Source organism: Pimephales promelas, chromosome 4 (assembly GCF_988280905.1).
Source record: "Pimephales promelas chromosome 4, fPimPro1.hap1.1, whole genome shotgun sequence".
NCBI classification, from domain to species: Eukaryota; Metazoa; Chordata; class Actinopteri; order Cypriniformes; family Leuciscidae; genus Pimephales; species Pimephales promelas.
This window is the reverse complement of record NC_142772.1, coordinates 5113040-5133637: the sequence shown is the minus strand read 5'-3', so window position 1 is coordinate 5133637 and position 20598 is coordinate 5113040. Positions and strand designations below refer to the sequence as shown.

Here is a 20598-nt window from a genome sequence, read left to right as displayed (position 1 = left end):
AGCATAAGAAAGTAAGGAATAGTAAAATTGTTAAATGAACACATAATAGGACTTTTAAGTTAATGAAGACAAACTTACCATGATATCACGAGTGTTAGAGAGGGCTAAGGTGCGGATGCCATAGCATCTGAGAAGCTTCTTTATTTCCATCAATCTGTAACCCTCTCTCAATAACTCCTGTCTGTAGATATGAAAACACTTACAAATTTAGTGCTAACTGAATTTGAAGTACTGCAGCTATATGCTACAAACACACAGGAATGCTATCCAGTTGTAAAGTCTGAGGTCACATGTACCATTTGCGTGTCCAAATGCTCTATTAATATGTCAGATTAATATGTATAAATTCTGGATGGAGTCAAGCTACAATTTCATCACGCAGGTCTAGTATGAGATCAGTCAGACTAAAGCATTTACATTACATTTAAAAAAGTCAAATTATTACTTTAGTCCAACTAAAATCAAACTTTTAAAGTGCATGAGTCGAAAATTATGTGCTGTATTCAAAAAAATAAAAAAATAAAGAGAAATACAACATTATAAAAGAAAAGCATTAAAAAAAAAAGTACATTCAAATATACAATATAAATATAAAATGTTAAAAGAGTTAATGGTATAAAAAATAGTTATAAGTTATAAGTAATAAAAGCTACCCTGAGTTGAAATAGTGTAAACTCTGAGTGCGGTTAACATGTGCCACCGGAGATGGCATTGAAGCTCCACTCTACAGTGAAGTCATGTAAAAGAGCTTATAAATTAAAAATAAAAAAATGAAAATTTTATGTTTTACCACACCACTCACTTTGGATGTTCCTTCTCCAAATGCTGCTGAACAAGTTTCTCGATGGTTTCACTCCAGGGCACCACGGCCTTGTACATTATTTCAATCACAGCATCCATCACCTTCTAAAACATGTGAAAAGACAATCTTGTTTTCCAACAGAATCTACTACTGTGATTAAAAACAGTAAATTTGCCATCACACTGACAGCATTTAGGAACCCTACTCAACTTTGCTCTATCTCCAGCAGTCTCTAGTTCTCATGCGATTAGAATTGACAGCTCTCTAGATATAGCCTACACATAGTAAAAATAAGCAATTATACTTGAAAGCCAATTTGACCAATCCTGGAAGCACCAATATCACAATGTCTATCATTTGACGGACCAATACCGAGTCACGACACACGACACACACATTCATCCACACACACATACTGTAGGTTCGAGGCTTCTTTTCCCATCACTCCACCGCTTGAAGAACTAACGGTCGCCATAATAGTACAGAAAGAGAATTCACTGTAACATGTTCTCTGGTTTATCCCTAGCACAAATAATATTCACTGTAGTAATGAATATGCACGCTGTCAAAAACAGCTCATTTTGGCGATATACCGCCAAAGTACAAGTTCCCAATTCCCATAGTGAGATAAGAAAGAGAACTCCATATGACTTTTCTCTTCTCCTCTTCTTTCTTTGCCATTATTTTCACTAAATATTTCATAAAATTCCTCGTCAAACACTATCAATATTTTTGTGATGATCGATCCTCTCTATACAACACCAGTATTAATAGTATCGATAGTAAAGAATTTTCACTAATCGAATCACTAATTGTTACTAAATAAATAATTTATATAATTCTGATATTGTGTAACAGAATACGGTGTTAGATGTATGAACAGATCTTACATTAGTGTCTGTCATGCAGTGTAGTACAGCCACGGCTTTGGCCTCCCATTCAGTGAAGAGAGAGGTGATTTGAGAGCTGCAACAGTCTAGCAGGTCCTAAAATTTAAACACATTAAAACATAAACTGATAGCACAATAAATTAAAACTATTTTATTATAACAACAATTCATTAAAAATCACCCAGTCCCAAAAGGTAGACCACTGATGTCTGTAGTATGCGTGATTGTATACAAATACATTAGGGATTTGCTTAAAACCTTTATCATTGTTTATACACTTTTATGAGCAGACTGAGAGTCATAGGCTGCTTTTCAGGAACTAATATAAATAATACCCAAATTAATTACACCTTGACATTAAAATGTTTAATTAATATGTGTATAATTAATATAAATACATCAACTGTTTTTTTTTTTTTTTATGCGATTAATTTTGTCTGCTTAACAAAATAAAGCAGCATTTTATTTTACTTCCTGAGGCTTTGCTAATATTTTTCCTTGGTTATTGTGTATATATACATTACACGCACAGCTATTTGTGTGCCGCTCCACTTGGCTCTGTAGAGTAAACCTTTACAGTGACTGACACAGGACATTCATGTACCCTTTTAGGCTTGCTGCGATAGTCTGCATTACGGGTGTTCAGCAACAACACCGGTTACATCACTTGCCCACCGTGACAAAATTCGATAGTGATCAACATTAAGTTTTTCCATGTAAAATTGATGATTTACGTGAGAAAATGAGATGAAACATCAGGAATATAAAGCCAATCATAAAGTTAGGGATTCACAAACTGTTTTTTTTTTTGTCAGCCAAATTGATTTAAAATATTTACTCAAACCTGATATTAATCTTATATTTCGATAAACTAACGTGGTTGTCTGTTGATTATGTTGATTAATTGTCAACCGTTATACAGGTAAACAAAATATTTTTTAGTATTCTGATTGTTTTTTATTTTTTTTACCTAATTTTATATCAGTTTTTGTTCAACTTTGTTCCCTTACAAAACAGAATCCAGAATTTATGTGCGCAATGCATGACCTTAGGACTACTACTGATTATAATATAGAGTGTTTTTACACTTGAGTGCTGTCTAGAGGCCTTGACAGGGATTGGATGTCTGAGATTGGCGCAACAAGAGTATATCGAAAAATAACACTATAAACAATCATTTTCCTAATTACTAAAAAATAAAGGCGACCTTGATATAGTGTAAGAGGGTCTGGTCCAGGTCCAGTCCGTTCTCAAGAGCATAAGGTTGGATGCTGCTCTCAATAACCGCAGGAATCAGCTCCGGGGCCTGCACCTTATCCAGCATCAGAAAGGCCATACTACGTGTACTCCCCTGCCACAGAACACAGGTTAATCAATGCTTTGTGTCATGAATAATCAATAAATGAAAAAACAAAACAAAAAAAAAAACAAAAAAAAACATTTTATAGATAAATTATTAAACTAATTCAATGGGTCCAATAACAAAAAAACAAAACAAAAAAACACTGAAACCAGAATACTATAATGTTGTGGCAACACTAGCATGTTATCTTGTATTTATATTTAGCAACAACATAGTGCCCCTGACACCAAGTGACATCTGCAACAAAAGCATTTGTCTGGGCATCAAACTTTCAAAGTCAAAGATCTGAAATTTGGTGTGATGGTTTATGTACAGGGGTAACCACTGTATTTCTGCTTTTCAATAACTACCACCTACTGTCAGAGAGTGAATTTACATTATCATTTAGCCCGCCCTGCCATTATATGAGCAATATCACATTTCTCTTGTTGTGAATTATAACTCTGGGGAGGGGAAATAATTTTATACATTCACTAAATGAACTATTGGAACTCAGTTATTACCATTCACAGAAGGTGAGTGATGCCCAGACACTTTCAGGGGAATAAAAATAAATAAATAATGGTAACACTTTACTTGAAGGGGTGTGCAAAAGACTGACATGACACCTTCATAATCTTGACATGACATGTCATGAACATGAAGGAGGTTTTATGCACGTTTGTGACGACTGTCATTAAGTGTCATTCACTCAATTATGACATTTTTAATGCAAATATGACATTGTTTGAGATGTCTTTGTCATGACAACTTGACATTACCAAGACAACATAACGGTCATAAATATGTCATAAACATGGCATTGCAGATTAATGATCAGATATCAATAGTTAATTATCAAACTACTTAAATGACATTGAAATGACAAATTCAATTTGTACCACTGTAGTTGAGATCAAGAAAAATATTCATAACAGTTATAATGGCCTTGTAATTTCATTAATGGAATTTCATTAATTTCATTAATATAATTAATGGCCTTTATAATTTCATAAAAATTATTTCATGACAGCAAATGTCGTAATCAACCACCTGACAGTTTAATGTAATGTTAACCCATAAAGCTAAGTGGTTTCTTAAGTTTGATAATTAATCTGCAATGTCATGTTTATGACATATTTATGACAATTTATGTTGTCTTGGTAATGTCAAGGTGTTATTATCAAGACACTGACAGGTTATGATGTATTGGTTTGTGTCAAGTTGTCATGACAATGTCATATTTGCATTAAAATTGTCATAATTGAGCGAATGACACTTAATGACAGTTGTTTCATGGCATGATTATGAAGGTGTCACGTCAGTCTTATGCACACCCCTTCAAGTAAAGTGTTACCTTTTGCTGTAACAGTAATATAACGCATCACTAATAAAATGTTGGTAATGTTATACTCGATACAATCTTAGTAATGTACATTACAACAACGCAGGTGGTGTTACAGTATATATATTTATAAGAATATCTTTTGTCGTGTCATTAGATTTCAGGTTTGGAATCTCTATCATAATTTACCAGACCAGACTTCGTTTGTCTACTTTTGTGATTCTGACAGTGATTGTTACTTATAGTATTAAGTCATGAGCCTTCCTACACAGTCATTATGCTATATCCCATCGCCCTCAAATGCATGTATAATGAGCAATAATGAGGAAATTTTAATGCCTAGTCATACTTCTGTGGTTATTTTGGTGAAAGTAATTCAAGAGTAGCGCAAAAGTAGGGTAACGCATTACAATTCAGAGACAGTAATATTGTAATCTGACAGTACTAGTAATATATTATGTATAACATTTTCGAAGTAACTTGTGTCCAATACTTTTAGGGCCACTGATGTATAAGAATATCTAAACTTTCATACTCACCCTTTCATAGTCAGACAGTGAAAGGTGGCAGTTATATTTGGTGTAGAGGTCACAAAGCTGTCGGAGGTTTGCCACTAAGGACCTCAGATTTTGCACTTCCTCTGCTCCACAGTTTTCACCCTGAAAAACAATTTAATTCTTATCTGAGGAAGTCGCTCCGACTTTCCAGGAATATGGTCCTCAGCGCTCTCAGCTTAAAATTTAGGAACAAAATATTAGGTAAACTTGACATTTACCAAACCCATAGACCTCCAGAGAGAAGGCAAGCCAAGTTCAGCCAGAACAAGTCCATTATGAGGCCAGTCAGCCTATAAAAAAATAAAATAAAAAAAAATTATAACAATAAAATAAATCAAATTACCTGAGAGAGAAAGATAATTTTTGTATACTTTGACCCAATTGAGATTTGGCTACATAATGTGTGACTATTGATGTCTGGCAAAACACAAAATGATGCTTTAGAGACAGAAAGGGTCACAGATGGGCAGGCTAATTCAGGTATTTATATTGAAAAGTAATATCCTGATAGTTTGCCAAGAAAAACTTGTCATAAGAGTTAACTACCTTTTCGGTTAACTCCAGATTCCTTGCGCGCTGCTCCAACCACCTGGCGAGGATTTTCTGTGTACATTTAAAACATAAAAAGTGTTAATATGAAGCACAACTAACTAGTTAATTTTAAAAATCACTGCTCCATTCTCAACCAAGAGATTAGAACAGAACTTACTATTACAGTAAGATTATGCAAGAAATACTTGCTTTTCAGACATTTTGCTTAAATTGTATTACCGTATCTATAGTGATTTATCAAAACTGGCATTCACACAAAACCCTTTCTTAGCCACCTTGCAGGGCAATAATTATTCCTGATAACTGGTGTTGTGATTTAAAGTTGAATAAAACTAAGGTCATTAAGACAATCTGAACAAATAGTGTAGTTTAAAGCTGCCCTCATACCTGTCCTTTGGGCAACACTCTCCATATAAACGGGACCACAACACCCTTAAACCACAGACTTAGGTCCGGTGATGGGATGTCTGATGAAATGGAGCCCAACAGAGCATGCAGGCAGTCTTCATCGAATGCACTGGCAAACTCACCCTGAGAGAGAGAGAGAGAAAATCATGAGGAAATAACCTGTAGTAACAACTTTAAGTTACAGTGCCAACTAATAAAACAAAACAGAAACCGATAAAAGAATTAAAAACAAAGAGATTTAAATAGTCTAGGGAAGTGTTGTTTTTTAGTTTTTTTTTTTTTTGCACCTGCACCTTCGATCTTAGTAGTAAATAAAGTATACCATCAGAAACTTATAGAAAATAAGAAATTCAATTTATTCAAATTGTCAAAACTTCCACATGAAGGAAAATTCTACCAAAATGAAATGAATAACAAATTCATAAAATGTCTTAAAAGTACACTCTGTTTTAAGTTTCTGTTTAACATCCCAATTGAATCAGTGGTTTTGGTTTCACTGGGAAATGTGTTGACATAATAATGCAAAAACCAATAATGTCTCTAAAGGGTAAGTGAAAATATTATTTTGTAGTTTGACCATTTTCATAAAATCAATAAGACATTCGCAATTAGGAATGGGCAACGATTAATCGCGACTAATCGCATCCAAAATAAAAGTTTATGTTTACATAATATATGTGTGTGTAGTGTGTATAATTAATTTGTATATATAAATACACACACACATGCATGTATATATTTAAGAAATACTGGCATGTATATACTTTATATATATTTATACATAATTAATATTATATAAAAATATAAATATTTGATATATTAACACATTTTTCTTAAATATACACATACATGTGTGGGTATTTATATATACAAATTAATTATACACACTACACACATATATTATGTAAACACAACTTTTTATTTTGGATGCGATTAATCGCGATTAATCGTTGCCCATCCCTATTCGCAATCATGCTAATGTTCAAGAAAAGACAGAACTTTTGCTCTTGCTCTCCAGGTTGACATCCACCGGGCTAGAGTATATAACAATGATTTGTGATTTGTTGTAAAAACAAAGGGAAAACTGGCTAAATAATTATTTCTAAATACAATTTTTAAAAATGTAAATGTAAAATACAAATTCAAGGCCAGTATAAAATTATTGTGGCTAAAATTCTCAATTCACTAGCCATTGGCAGGTTCCTCATCAAATACTGAAGCAACAGAACAAACCATACTTCGAGTTTTACCTCGTGTCGAAGCCACAAATATTGTGCTCCACTAAGATTCCCTTCTTTCAGAAGAGCGTGGATGTCTTTAAGATAATCTGTGCTGTTCAAAAACTCAATCCATGAGATGCCCCTGTAATGGAGATGGAGAATACAATTACCCAGAAGGATGTGTAAGGCAATAAGTGATTCAATGATATCTAAAGTGTTAAAAGCTTATGGAGGACAAAATTCATGTCTAACTTTTCAAAAACGTCGAAAAGAAGTAACTGCTGGCCAGCTTAACGTACTCAAAGTTGTTGGGTCCATACATGCTGGCGAAGGTGGCGAGCTTAGCCAAGGCTGTTTGGATCTGGCAGCACGGGAAACGGTTCAAAGTGTAACTTAACATCTCCTCCGCTATGCTGAGAGTAGGCCAGGAAGCAGATAGGCAGTACTGCACCACAAACTGCTCATCCTGTGGGACATATGTGAAGACTAGGTGCTAGACATTCACAATCACATAGGATGACTGCCTTAAAAGTATAATAAGATATAATATTCATCTTAACATCGTAATAACTGCTGGGTGGGCTATGAAAGTGACTACAGTATGTCAAAAATGGTATTACTCATGTCATCCTGACCCTTTAAATATAAGCAAATTGACATATGCATCCCCACAGTACAGCATACCGTAGTATTACTAACTGTACAAATGTGTGAAATAGAGTGATAGTAGTGTTATTAGTTATTGTGTGTCTCAAATACCATGATCTTCATCAGGTTGGTTTTAGCCTCATCAATGAGCTCAGGCCACTCAAGGGTTTGATCACTTCCTGATGTTGAGATGAGCTTTTCCAGCACAACATTCAGCTTAACCTTATACACCAGCTAAAACAAACAAAAAGAAACCTTGTCAACTTACTGTGAAAGTCTTTTATATAGGAAATGTTGATATGGAAAATGTACTAATGTCTTACTTCGACATCAAGCCCAAAAGCTTTTGCAAATTTCTCTGCTTCTTCAAACTTGTGCTTGTAAAGAAGTTTGTTCAGTCTGGAGGAAGCAGAGAGAGAGAAATAGTGTACAAAGTACAGCATTAAAAGCAGTCTGCTTGCCTGAAGAAAAGTATCATTTAATTTAATTTAATTATTAAAGTAAAGCAACGTATAGAAAATAAAATAGTGTAAAAAAGGAGTAGAGGTAGACCGATTAATCGGACGATTTTTGGCATTTTTAACATAATCGGCATCAGCCGATTATTAGGCAGGCGCATCTGTGGGCAGCCTAGGGTTTGTTTTCCCATTTTCCCATCTAGTGGTTGTTTTTGTCGTTCAACAGCAATTTACTAGTGAAATACGTTATTGTTAGAAGTTAAATTAAATAAAATATAATAAATCTTATATATAAAAAATTAAATCATTAAAGTTTTTTTCTCTTTTTTTGTGATAATTAGGTTATGTCCATTTGTCTTTGTCCGTCAACAAACAAAACAAAACAAAAATACATGTTTCAGGACATTTTTTGAGAGGATAAAATGTTTTTGTTGAGAAAGTTTGTCTATGTTAAGTAATTATCATTTCTTTTACATTTTATCTTTCAAATAGAGGTTAAAAACCAAGCAAATATCAGACGAAATAAATCGGTAGCATTAATCGGCCAACCCGGATTTCAAAAGATCGGCATCGGCGTGAAAAAAAAAACATATCGGTCGACCTCTATAAAGGAGAAAAAAACACCCAAACAAGCGTTAAAATCAAGCAGTGCATTCCTTCAGCAGAATCTATTAAAAATATCTTTCTGAAACCAAAATAAAAGTAAAACCGTAAATTCAATTATAATCAGTTTTATGTTCTCAAGAGCGTACCTGTTCTCGGGCAGCGCCTCTGTGAAGCATCTGATCACAACAGTAGACACTGGATCTTCATGGCTGCTTTAAGACATAACAATTATTCGAATAAACCTTTCGCTATCCACAAATGTGATGAATTCATACCAACATATTGACACCACAATATAAATGCACAAGTTAATTGCCCTTAATATCTATAGACGGTCATAACTGTGTCTATTAGTCACCTCTTTGTGTTCGCCAAAATTCCCTCCAGCAAATAGATAGTGTCCTGAGGAAAAGAGTTGAATTTATGAATTAGCTTCAATACAAGATATCAAGGACAGACTCAGCATAACTATATATGGGATGGATGATACTTCTGGAAATGTATTAACCGGCATAAAAAGCATTGTTTCTTTTAAAGGTCGACCAATCTATAGGTTTTACAGATTCCTTTCCATTAGTAACCAATTTTTGGAAGTATTGGATATCAACGAGTCCAAAGTTGTCCAAAAATTTGAAGGATGGCAAATTGTGATTTTATGTTTCTGTGCGGTGTGTAGACCAGTTTTTTCGGTATGTTTCGCTCAAAGTGCACTTTGCAACACAACCCTGTTTCTGCAATGACTTGGCGCATGTTTCCGACAACAGTATATGACTGACATTGTTAAAGGTGCATAGCGCAAGTCTCTGAGTTTTCGCAGAACTACGCCCCCTCTGGCAACAAGCGAAACTGCAACTAGGTGTGCACACTCATGGACCACACGCACGCTTGCACGAGCTGTTCATAACCGAAGGAGCATCAGCCGCACAAATCTTTTGTTACAGTGATAATGTCTTCAGAGGTAATAAATGTATAAATCTGCAAGTCATTTTAAATGTGAAAGGAAAGGCATTTGAGTAATTTACACAATTATGTGTGTGTGAGGGGGAAACAAGGGTAGTAGAAAACTTTGTTTTTTGTTTCCATCTATCTCCATGTTGAACTGTTTTATGTGTTTACTGTTTCCACTTATGATTGTATTATTATAGAAACACGTTCATGAACAATATAAGTTATTACTTTGTATAGGATCCCGTTTGCGCCCTAGAGTAGACTGGAGATCTCTACATTTCATCCCGGATCCCTCTCATTTATTTTACTGTACAGGAGTATAGAGGCGATCGCAGTGATCAGAGAAGGGCATATTCAGCCCATCAGGCAATTGTTTAAGCATGTATAGGTTCGAAAAACGGGTATTTTTAACATGAAATGTTGCCTAATGCACCTTTAATGTTTTATGTAGCGTGAGACTTTCAAAATTCCAGAAATTTTAAGCAGCAACTAATATTTAGATTTTCCCTCCAGCCGTGCTGAAAACATACTGTACCACTTTTGTCATTCTTGTGTACAGTTACACCCATAGCACAGACATTGCAGATTCAGCCAAGAAACACTGGCATAATCGCGATACAAACAATATTCAAATTTTTGCTTTATTTCAACCAGTATCTCCCCTACAAAATATGACAAAGAAATTCTATGGACAACCCGTTGAACATTAGCAGCACACAGGTTAGAATTACATTACATCTGATTTAATTTTATATATTTCCATACTGTTTGTATTGTTATAATTACCATATTGATTCCCTTCTGGATCAACCAAGACTCAGAAGAAACTTCTAGAGAGTAGAAAACCTCCATAGAAGGCAGGGACTGAATCACAAGCTTCCTAGCATGACCCTTGACATAGATAACAAAGAAAACAAGTGAGAAATAAAACTTGATTTTCAATTACATTTATACATCCTTTCTCTGTCCGTGTGGGTGCTCCAATTTCCCCCAAAATCCAAAAACATGCAGTATAGGTGAAATGGCGATGCTAAATTGTCCGTGGGTGTGAGTGCACGTGTGTGCGAGTCCCCAGCCATGTAATGGGGAGGGTTGGGGAAAGACCTAGCAACCTAACCGTAAAAAAAAGACAATTGACCCTTTGCATGGAGCTTGATTGACAGGTGATCTGACTAATCATGCTTCGCTATCCGCCATTTTGTCCGACAAAGCAGTCAGGACTCAGTAAGTTAGATTAACATGGGAGGATTTGAACTTGAAAAACGGAATGTACTGACACCTTTCTCGCAGTTTAACCCTCAGGTGCTCTTTGGTCATTTATGACCGGAAAATTTGCTGTTTTGAATTTCTAAAAATCACAGCTTCTTCGGAATGTTATGAAACTTGGTGACTTTTATGGTATTAGGTATGTGAATAAAAAAAAAATTGAGGTCATGATCTGAGCACGCTAAGTGGTCATAAAAAAAAAGTCCCACTTGTGGTCTTCGGTCAAAAATGACCGACCCACAGGAAATGAATGTGAAATTGACAAAAAACAAAAATTCACTAATTTTTACTATTTTTTTTTTTTACTATTTTTTTTTAAGAAATAGTTTTTGAGATTGTTTCAACTATATATTCAAATCCACCAAAAAAATGTGTTCATAAACAGCTGGGGAATTCACATGCCTCTCCATAGAGAGCTGTACATGCCATCAAGTGGTTACACCATGATTCTACACTTTTTTCTCTATACTGTAACCAGATGGTGCTAATTTTCTTCAAAAAATATTTTTTTCTGAAGGCCTAGACTCTATATTTAACTAAAATACTACATTAATATTTTTTTGAAAAAAAAATATATATATAAAAATAATATATATATATATATATATATATATATATATTTTTTTTTTTCCATGGCAAAAATAGACCATAAATATTGCATAAATATTAATAAATTCAGCGATAATCTACTACAGCAATCTGTCATGACACATTAAAGAGCCACAAAACGGTATGCTGTTTAAATTTCTTTCTTTAAAAAAAAAAAGAAAAAAAAAGACCAAATTTGCAAGGTGAGATTTTGTTTAATGTTTAATATTAAAAGCTGGTCTGTCAGTGTATTGTCAGTCTCCTCTCTGCTCCACAATTTATTTTTCACAGGGTGAGAACATGGTGTGGAGTAGAGAGGCGTACGCTTGTCGGACATATCGACAGTAACTAAGGAGGGCGGGTCTTTGCCAACGGTCAATTGCTAAGAAAATTCATGGACAGTCTCTCGCGTATGGCAAGAGTCGTCTTTGACTGAAATGGTAATAGACATACCTTGTTTCCTTCAGCTACCAAGGTCATGATTTTCAAGCTGTTATCATCTTGCCTGTACAACACAAAATACATTTATCTGGCAATGTGTGGATTAATGGTGAAAAACAAGCACCCTGTCTCTCAATGTCTTACAAAAAGAAGTCAAACAAGACACTTGCTGTGTAATAGATGAGGAGTTTCTCTCTGATATCAGCAGGAAATCAACAATGTATTGATCCGGCCAGCAACAAAGCATCACAAAAGAGTGGATGTCCAACAAGCTGAGCATGCCCTAGAAAGAAAAAGAATATTTTAGATACAAATTAGTGGTGCACTGATCAGGAAATTTTAAGCTGATGCCAATAACAGTGATCACCCCCAACCAGATCACTAAGAATATGCACTTCTAAAGTAACCCTTGTAACACTTTTACAAATTATACAGAAAACTGCATCATTTAATAGTTTTAAAGTTTAAAGTTTTAGTTAATTTAATATTTTGCTAACAATAATACTGACATTAACAGTTTTGAAAAGTTCAGAAAACTATCCAGCTAAATCTCAGCTAGATAACCGTCAGAAACTTCTATGTCTTCTGATCTCAGGAAGGATTTCATAAATAAAAACTTCCACCAATAGCTATGACAACTGTCTGTGTCATCTAACTAACAGATTCCACAGAAAACAAACTTCTATAAACAGCACCTGCCTAATGCATGTCATGCAAAGAAACTAAACTAGCATCAACACCACACTTGCGCTATATGGCCTGAGGACCCATGATTCAAGATTTCAGAAAAAACAACAACAACAGAGTAGTCAAATTTCCATTTGATACATCTTTAATGATGTCACTGATCTCATCAGCTGACACATTAATGCAAGCCATTTTACTAATTATTGCCCCAAGCTTCACTAATAGTTCCCATAATTCAGTTTTGACAAATCAAAATTAATTTATGCAGATATGCATTGTGCAATTATAACTAGAAATCATTTACACTGCAGATATCAACACTGCGATCATTGACTGTAGGGGTGCGAATGACATACCATTTAGACCAAAGTACATATGAGCAATATGACCAATCTCATTATATATATTTTTTTATCTTGTTATTAAAAGAACAAAGAAACAAATTACAAACAATAAGGCAAACACAAAATAAAGGTACAAATGAAATAAACTGCGTTCAATTTCTCAGGTACAGCGGGTCTATAGAGTGCTGCAGGAATGATGTATTATTATAGGCAAAACCCATAAACAAGTTAGCATTTTAGCACTTCTGGGTCCATCATCCCAAATTCAATGTTTTTTTGTTGTTGTTGTTGTTGTTTTTGGTTAAAAACCTGAAATAAGGTCTGAGGTGAAAACAAGCTCAAGATATTTTCACGTTTTACTCTATGACACACCAGCAGTGATACCTTCATGCTTTTACATGTCTCAAAAAAGGTGGTTGCTAACATGTAGCTAAATGGGACTACAGACGTTGTCGGGGACAATAATCATCAGCTGGACAGGTAAACTCAAATGCACAATACAGTCAGTTTCCACAGCCTTGTGTTTATAAACGAGCTCTTGCAAACGATTGACTCAAACTGTCAAGGAAAATGTAAATAAAGACCGAAAGAGTTGTTGGAGGCTTGGTGGTGATGCTGATGCTGAAGTTAAGCATTTGTGAAAAAATATCTAGGACAAAACATAAGATTAATAAATGTTTATTGATCAAAAAGCTTATTTTATGAGATAATTCAAAAGCCAATGGAAAAATCCTATTGGGTTTTTAGACGAGGGAACCAGTGTGATGCTGGGTTGGCCTACAAAGATACGCCATCCCTGGGGCAATCTATTTAACAGCAGCATTCAGGTAACAAACTGAATAATCAAATGTAAAAATACTAATAGCACAATTCAGTCTTCACTGAATGTAGAGTTTTATCATGTTTGAAAGATTTAAAATCACTTGAATGCTTAAATTGGCAAAATCCGTGAAAACGATCAACTTCCGTAACAATATGTAGCCAATTCTGTCATCAGAGCATCTTTCATACTGAGGACGGTCTGAAATATCACAGTGACGGCAGTGCTTGAAGTGGGTCGGTACTGAATTCTGCATTATGCTGTTTACTAGGGATGGGCATCCAGGTAATCGAAAGTGATAGCAATGATTGATTGTGAAAATGGTGATTGATTATGGTGGCATTTCGGACGAATACTTTCCTAAAAACAATGTAATGTGAATGTAATGTGGACAGTGACACTACATATCTAAATAGAGGCTTGACTCAACTGTAAGGTACAGATAGAAGTCAATGTATATACATTTTTTATCTCAATTTCTTCTTCCAGAGGGGCATTCCCCAGAGCTCAAACTCTCCTGCCTGGATGTTGCCCTTAGCTGTGTTCAGAATTGCTCCCTATACACTCATTCACTATGCCCTACATTAGTCCACTAATATAGTCCCCTTGAAGGAGTGAATGAAATCAGTGAAACAAATTCGGAGAGAGTGCGTCAGAACCGTTTGTTTTGTTTTTTTGTCAATATCACACACCCCTAGTGTCCAAAATATTTTGGGATTCAGGCAACAGTTTTAATTTGGGTGCAAGGCCTTACCTCTTTGTTTAGGACATACATCCAATTATCCACAACTTGGATCTTCTTCACCTCTTGAATAGACAAATAGAACATTAGTACATTTATTTACAGCTATGTTAACACACTTCATATTTAGTAATAATATTCAATGTAAACAAAGCAAGAACACATTTAGTACCTGCCATTAAAGCAGAGTCAAGGAGTTTTGTGAGAGACAGTGATGTCTGCCCATGACCCATGGTCCAAAGTGAAAGAACATTAGCACCATCAGCCTGTCATAGAGATACAGGTGAGAAATTACTTAAACTCCTACATTTCATTTTACAAATTATGACTGTATATCAGTCATGGAAAGGGAATGATAATAACATTTACTTTGAAAATGCATTTTAATTCTTTAATCAATAACTCTAAAGGGGTTCGCACACCGGACGAGAAGCGCAGCGCCACGTCTTTAAAATTCGAACACATTATTCTCTATGAGTTTACACACACCGGTGGTGTCTGTCCGCGCCGCCCAGCAACGGCTCAGGACCGTGTTCAAAATCCTGCTGCGCCACAGAGCACCATTTACATAGTTTTATATGAAATTTAAATTATTTTTTGTCTCAAATCGTTGCTGATGGATCCTGACTTCACCCTATGCTGCAATATACATTTAGTTTTGCATTCATTTACAGAAATCAGCTGCTTGAATGACAATTGCTGATGTTATTGGATTTTTCAAGTGAGATTTTCAAATAATTCGAGTTAACGGATGCTCTGAGGTAAAGTTTTCAGATTATTTTTTGGGGAAGGAAGAGAAAATGCAGTTTTAGATATAGAATCAAAGTTACCCCAATCAGAAGGTGGACTGTGCTCCCAAAGCAGACCAGACCTGCTGAGATGCAGCCATCTTCATGAATCTCTTCAGTAGAGCAGAACTTTATTCGAATATCTTCTTGGATCTGTAAGGAAAACAAAATAATAAATGTTTCCTTCTCCTGTTTCTCATTTCTCTCATATCTCATGAGACAACCATTCCATTCTATGATCATTTTAACTGGATAGTCTACTGGATTTACATCATTTACTCACCCTCAAGTTTTTGAATCCATAAACTTCCATAACACAAAGACATTTTCAATTAAACCTGAGAGATATGTGTCCCTCCAATGAAAGCCCATTCTCCCAAAAACGTCACGCATCAAAAAAGTAATTTATATGAATCAATGGAGTCATTTAAATGCTCTCACATTTCATCAACAAAAGTCTTACAGGTTTGAAACAACATGAGGGTGAGTAATTAATGACAGAATTTTTATTTGCCCCTTTAATAAAAGAAATGTGTGAAAAACATTAGAGACGTCTGATTAATTGAAACATCTACCTTATTTAAAGCCACTAGATCCATGTTTTCAATCGCGCTCTGTATTTTTCCCAAAGCCACATTCGATGTGTGCAGGAAACCATTGTTAACAATGAAAAATAGATCATACACTCCTAAAACACAAAAGAAAGAAAAAGTTTTGAAAATTTAACAAGTACAGACTATGGAAATGCTGTCAGTGGCCATATATATATATATATATATATATATATATTATAGAAACTTACCTTTAGAACCAGGTGTCTCGTGCAGAATTAGGCTCTTAAAGGTTGTCTCATCACCATCACAGGAGGTTTGTTGGTGCAGATTCTGGAAAAAAGATAAGTTACCATGAAATCAAATAGCTAATTCTTGGGTTTTTTTATTATTCATGTGCCCTTGTAATCTTTAAACAAACAAACTTCCCCTTCCAGCTTTATCTCTTCTCTGATACGTTTACTAGTGCAAGGGCAGGAGGAGCCTTATTCATCGCCTGGTGTCGTTTAAAGCTGCACTGAAACTCTCATTTGGACATTGAACCGTTTGGTGTCCAATGAAGTCCATTATATGGAGAAAATCCTGGAATATTTTCATCAAAAACCTTAATTTCTTTTCGACTGAAGAAAGAAAGACATGGACATCTTGGATGACATGGGGGTGAGTAAATTATCAGAAAATGTTTTTTAAAAAGTAAACTACTCCTTTAAATAAAAGTATTAAAATATTAAGAATTTAAACAAATTTACACAGCAAGAATAAAATAGCTGTCTATGAAAGAGGACAACTAAAATAAAAGGTCTTGCTATATTAGTGCAAGTAAAAGTTGTGTGAAGTTTTTCAATTGAACATTTAGCCCTCAAAACGTATTCACTTTATAGCCCTTAATCCTGTAATTGTGGACAAATGTAGGCACAGAGGACTCAGATGTGATCCTAATTTTTATTTATAATAAATGTTATATCACTGTCTTCGATAAAGTTTTATCCTTTTATGGTGTTTTTTTTATTTTTATTTTGGCGGTAATTTTGAATTTATTTACTTCAAAAAGTACCATATTTTCTATGTAAATTATGCTTATTTTTATGTTTTATTTTTTATACATTTTTTTAACTACATTCAAATATCATTCCAATAAGTTCTTAGAGCCAAAACCTAAAGATGAAGTGACTTTGCCAATGACCTGGTGTCTTATTTTGGCTTATTTTAGATTAAATTAAATTACAGTTTTTCCCATTAATTTCTATGGGTGCCCATTTTTGACCCAAATACAAGATTAAGGAGTTTTTTTCACCCACTTTTTTTTTTTTTTTTGTAGAATTGAGTCAAAATAATTGTGTGTGTTTAGGAGGCAAACTTAGCAAAAGCTTAGGAAAAGTAGCAAAAAACTTAGGAAAAGTAGCAAAGTCTTGTACCGCTCAGATCAAGGGAGATATTTTTTAAAAATAAATCAAAACAATTTTGCCCACATTTGTCCAGAACACGGTTTTAGGCTTAAGTACACATGTAGTCATTTTATAGCTTCATTTATTAATTCTAAAGCGTATTTAGACATTCATTTAAAATCGGCATACTAATAGTTGATGAACTATAATTGTACATGTGAGATCATTTAAGAGTATAATAATTACATAAATATTTTCTAAATCATACAAATTATTATTATTATAAATAAGCATTACTAAAAGCCAGATGATTTTGTCTTTACAAATAATTTGCTATGTAGTGACCTTTAATTTGGAGTAGAAACAGGTGGAGTGACTTTATCGTGTCAGACATATGTCACTTTGCTCACAGCTGATTGGTCCAAGTTCGTTTTGCACCCTCTTACCTGAAACATTACCTGCCCTGGACCAGGTTAGCTTGGGAGCGCAAGTTACTATGGCGATGAACACTGCTAAAAGCCAAACCACATTCATGGTGCCTAAAACTCAGGGTTGGCACAAACTAAACTAAAACATATAAGGCTAGCCACCTAAACCGGCTTCATGGTATAGGCTGATGGACAAAATCAAGTACCGTCCTAAATGTTTTTCTTGTTCAAGAGGCAGTTCCACTTAGTCACCATGAGGGGGAAAAAAACTATCGCAATTTTGGTTTCAGCTCTGTGATATTAGAGTCAAACTAGCAATTAATGCAAATCCATTTATTGTAGCTTACTTTGGTCAGCACCGTCTTCTTCAGAGGGACATAGATGATGTGCAGACTTCCATTTCTCTCTCCAACCAGAAGAAACTGGCCTTGGGGGCAAGCAGTAACAGCATCTACTACGGAGTCTGTATCACACATGAGAGCAATTGAAGATTTAGGTTTTGCTTATTTTGTATACAGTACTGTGGACAGTGAATGTTAACTGTGCATGACAGAGCTGTGTTACCAAAATACAGGTGAATCAGAACAGTCTGAAAACCAGGATCAAAGACAACCACTGCAGTGTCAGCAACCACAATACAGCAGTTTGGAGTGCTGGTGGCGTAGACCTTTGGGTTACACAGTACCTGGAGCACAAAAGAACAAGAACAATAATGACAACAAAAGGAAAAGAAACAATAATAATTGCAATTACCATCATTATACAAACTATATAGTACAACTATTAATTACAGTGTAAAACACTGAACATGGTATGCAATGCTCAAATGTACAAACTATATATATCCATATAGTACCGGTCAAAAGTTTAGAAACATTACTTTTTTATGTTTTTGATGGCAATCTAAAAAATACTGGAAAAACAGTAATATTGTGAAAAAATATTTCAATTTAAAATAATGGTTTTCTATTTGAAAATAATTTAAAATACAATTTAATTCTGTTATCCAAATCTGAATTTTCATCATTACTGCAGTCTTCAGTGTCACATGATCCTTCAGAAATCATTCTAATATGCTGATTTGATAGTCATTATCAATGTTGGAAACAGTTGTGCAGCTTAATATTTGTATATACCCTGTGATACAGGATTCAGGATGCTTTGATGAATAAAAAAGTTTAAAAAGAACATCATTTAAAATAGAAATCTTTTGTAACAAAATACTCAAAAGTTTGAAGTCTTTTGAAATAAATGAATGCTTTTATTCAGTAATTATGTGTTAAATGGAATGGATAAAAAGTGATGGTAAAGATCAAATGTTAGAATTATGCTCTTTTTAACTTTCGATTCATCATTGAATCCTGAAAAAAAAAGTATCACAAGTGTTCCAAAAAAATAAAAATATTAAGCAGCACAACTGTTTCCAACATATATAATAATAGAGTATCACATCAGCATATTAGAGTGATTTCTGACATTAAAAATAGTAATGTTCCAAACTTTTGACCGGTCCAGTATATTGATGAGATCGAACTGGGTTTGGTACGTTACGTCAAAACCCAGCTGTCATTACCACTGTTCCAAAATGTCAATATGACACGTACTTTTTGTTATTGTAAATATCAACAAAGACAGTTTTTACTAACCCTTTCGGAGGATGAGATTTTAACCAATGTATCCACTTGATATAAAGCGTTCCCGGACTCTTGTTCACAATCGCTGTACAGTCGGACTGTGTTAGTGTCCTCGTTCAGCAGAAGTTCGACGTTATTCCACATTATTGACGCTTATGTGAAACGCGACCCGTATTAACTATCAACCGGCATGACACTTTGAATTAAAAGGCGCAAAATGTCACAGGCGTTTCCAGACGATTTGTACAATGTCTTAAAAAGACTTAGATATGTTTGCAAAAAAAATCTATACATCGACAAGTGAAACCAAACTCCGCCATGAATGTTGTTGAAATTTGGCGCCGATGTCTTCTTCTTCGTCTACTCTTTCCTCTTCTTCTACTAGGTTTTACGGCGGTTGTCAAGACATCGGTGCATTTTCGCCATCTACTGGGATGGAGGAAGAAATTCATTTCAGAATCTTTATTCTTCTGTTATACAAATGTATTTCTTTTAAATAGTTATAGTTTAAATAGTTATATAAAAAATATAATTTACAAACCAGAAATATCCAGAAAGGAGCCATTTCACAAGATGTAAACAACACTGGTCCAGAAGCACTTCCTGTTTCAGTTTTTTAACACTACATAAAAGCTGGGATAAAGTACAACCAACAAAACATTTAAAACTGAATCAAAAAGTTAAACAAACATCTTTAAGATGTTTTCTTTACATGTGAAATAAAGAAAACAGTTACAAACTGAAACAGGAAGTGCTTATGGACCAGTGTTGTTTACATCTTGTGAAATGGTCTATAAGATAAGACAAATCTGATTTTTCATGTCTCCTGGAACTTGACCTTGGATGTTGTGAGGTGTTTGTTGTTGTTGTTGTTGTTGTTATTATTATTATTATTATTATTTGAGAGAGAGAGAGAGAGGGGGGGGGGGGGATTGTGATTTTGATGCTGATAAATACAATCAAGCACAGTGTGAACGTGTTGAACAGCAGATGGCGGCAATGCACATCACTTCAGAAATTTAGGTAAAAGAGACAGTAAATCTTGGGGTCCTGATCAGATAAAGTGAATGCAACAAAGTGAAAGGAGAGCGGATTAGTATAAACCACCAGCATTAATATAGCCACTGTTCTGGCTGGCACTAAAGGCA

General features: G+C 34.6%; 1 protein-coding gene across 2 annotated transcripts in view; it reads right to left on the bottom strand.

The window, feature by feature from the left end:
- The window catches only part of kntc1 (kinetochore associated 1), a 56201-nt gene extending 36392 nt beyond the window's left edge, over window positions 1-19809 (bottom strand). The window contains exons 1-25 of one of the 2 annotated variants that reach the window (XM_039690610.2): window positions 19463-19809; window positions 18381-18501; window positions 18164-18279; window positions 16255-16336; window positions 16028-16140; window positions 15495-15605; window positions 14837-14930; window positions 14677-14729; window positions 12242-12354; window positions 12084-12135; window positions 10563-10667; window positions 9187-9230; window positions 8975-9040; window positions 8088-8163; window positions 7876-7998; window positions 7416-7582; window positions 7147-7258; window positions 5876-6019; window positions 5483-5539; window positions 5155-5226; window positions 4919-5038; window positions 2900-3043; window positions 1693-1788; window positions 803-906; window positions 79-181 (exon numbers count right to left, since the gene is read on the bottom strand). In XM_039690610.2, coding sequence (XP_039546544.2) covers window positions 79-181; window positions 803-906; window positions 1693-1788; window positions 2900-3043; window positions 4919-5038; window positions 5155-5226; window positions 5483-5539; window positions 5876-6019; window positions 7147-7258; window positions 7416-7582; window positions 7876-7998; window positions 8088-8163; window positions 8975-9040; window positions 9187-9230; window positions 10563-10667; window positions 12084-12135; window positions 12242-12354; window positions 14677-14729; window positions 14837-14930; window positions 15495-15605; window positions 16028-16140; window positions 16255-16336; window positions 18164-18279; window positions 18381-18501; window positions 19463-19594 — 2520 coding nt within the window. In that variant the 5' untranslated portion in view covers window positions 19595-19809. The remainder of the gene's footprint in view (window positions 1-78; window positions 182-802; window positions 907-1692; window positions 1789-2899; window positions 3044-4918; window positions 5039-5154; window positions 5227-5482; window positions 5540-5875; window positions 6020-7146; window positions 7259-7415; window positions 7583-7875; window positions 7999-8087; window positions 8164-8974; window positions 9041-9186; window positions 9231-10562; window positions 10668-12083; window positions 12136-12241; window positions 12355-14676; window positions 14730-14836; window positions 14931-15494; window positions 15606-16027; window positions 16141-16254; window positions 16337-18163; window positions 18280-18380; window positions 18502-19462) is intronic. The other variant, XM_039690612.2, reaches the window with a different exon arrangement.
- Between the last annotated feature and the right edge of the window lie 789 nt (window positions 19810-20598).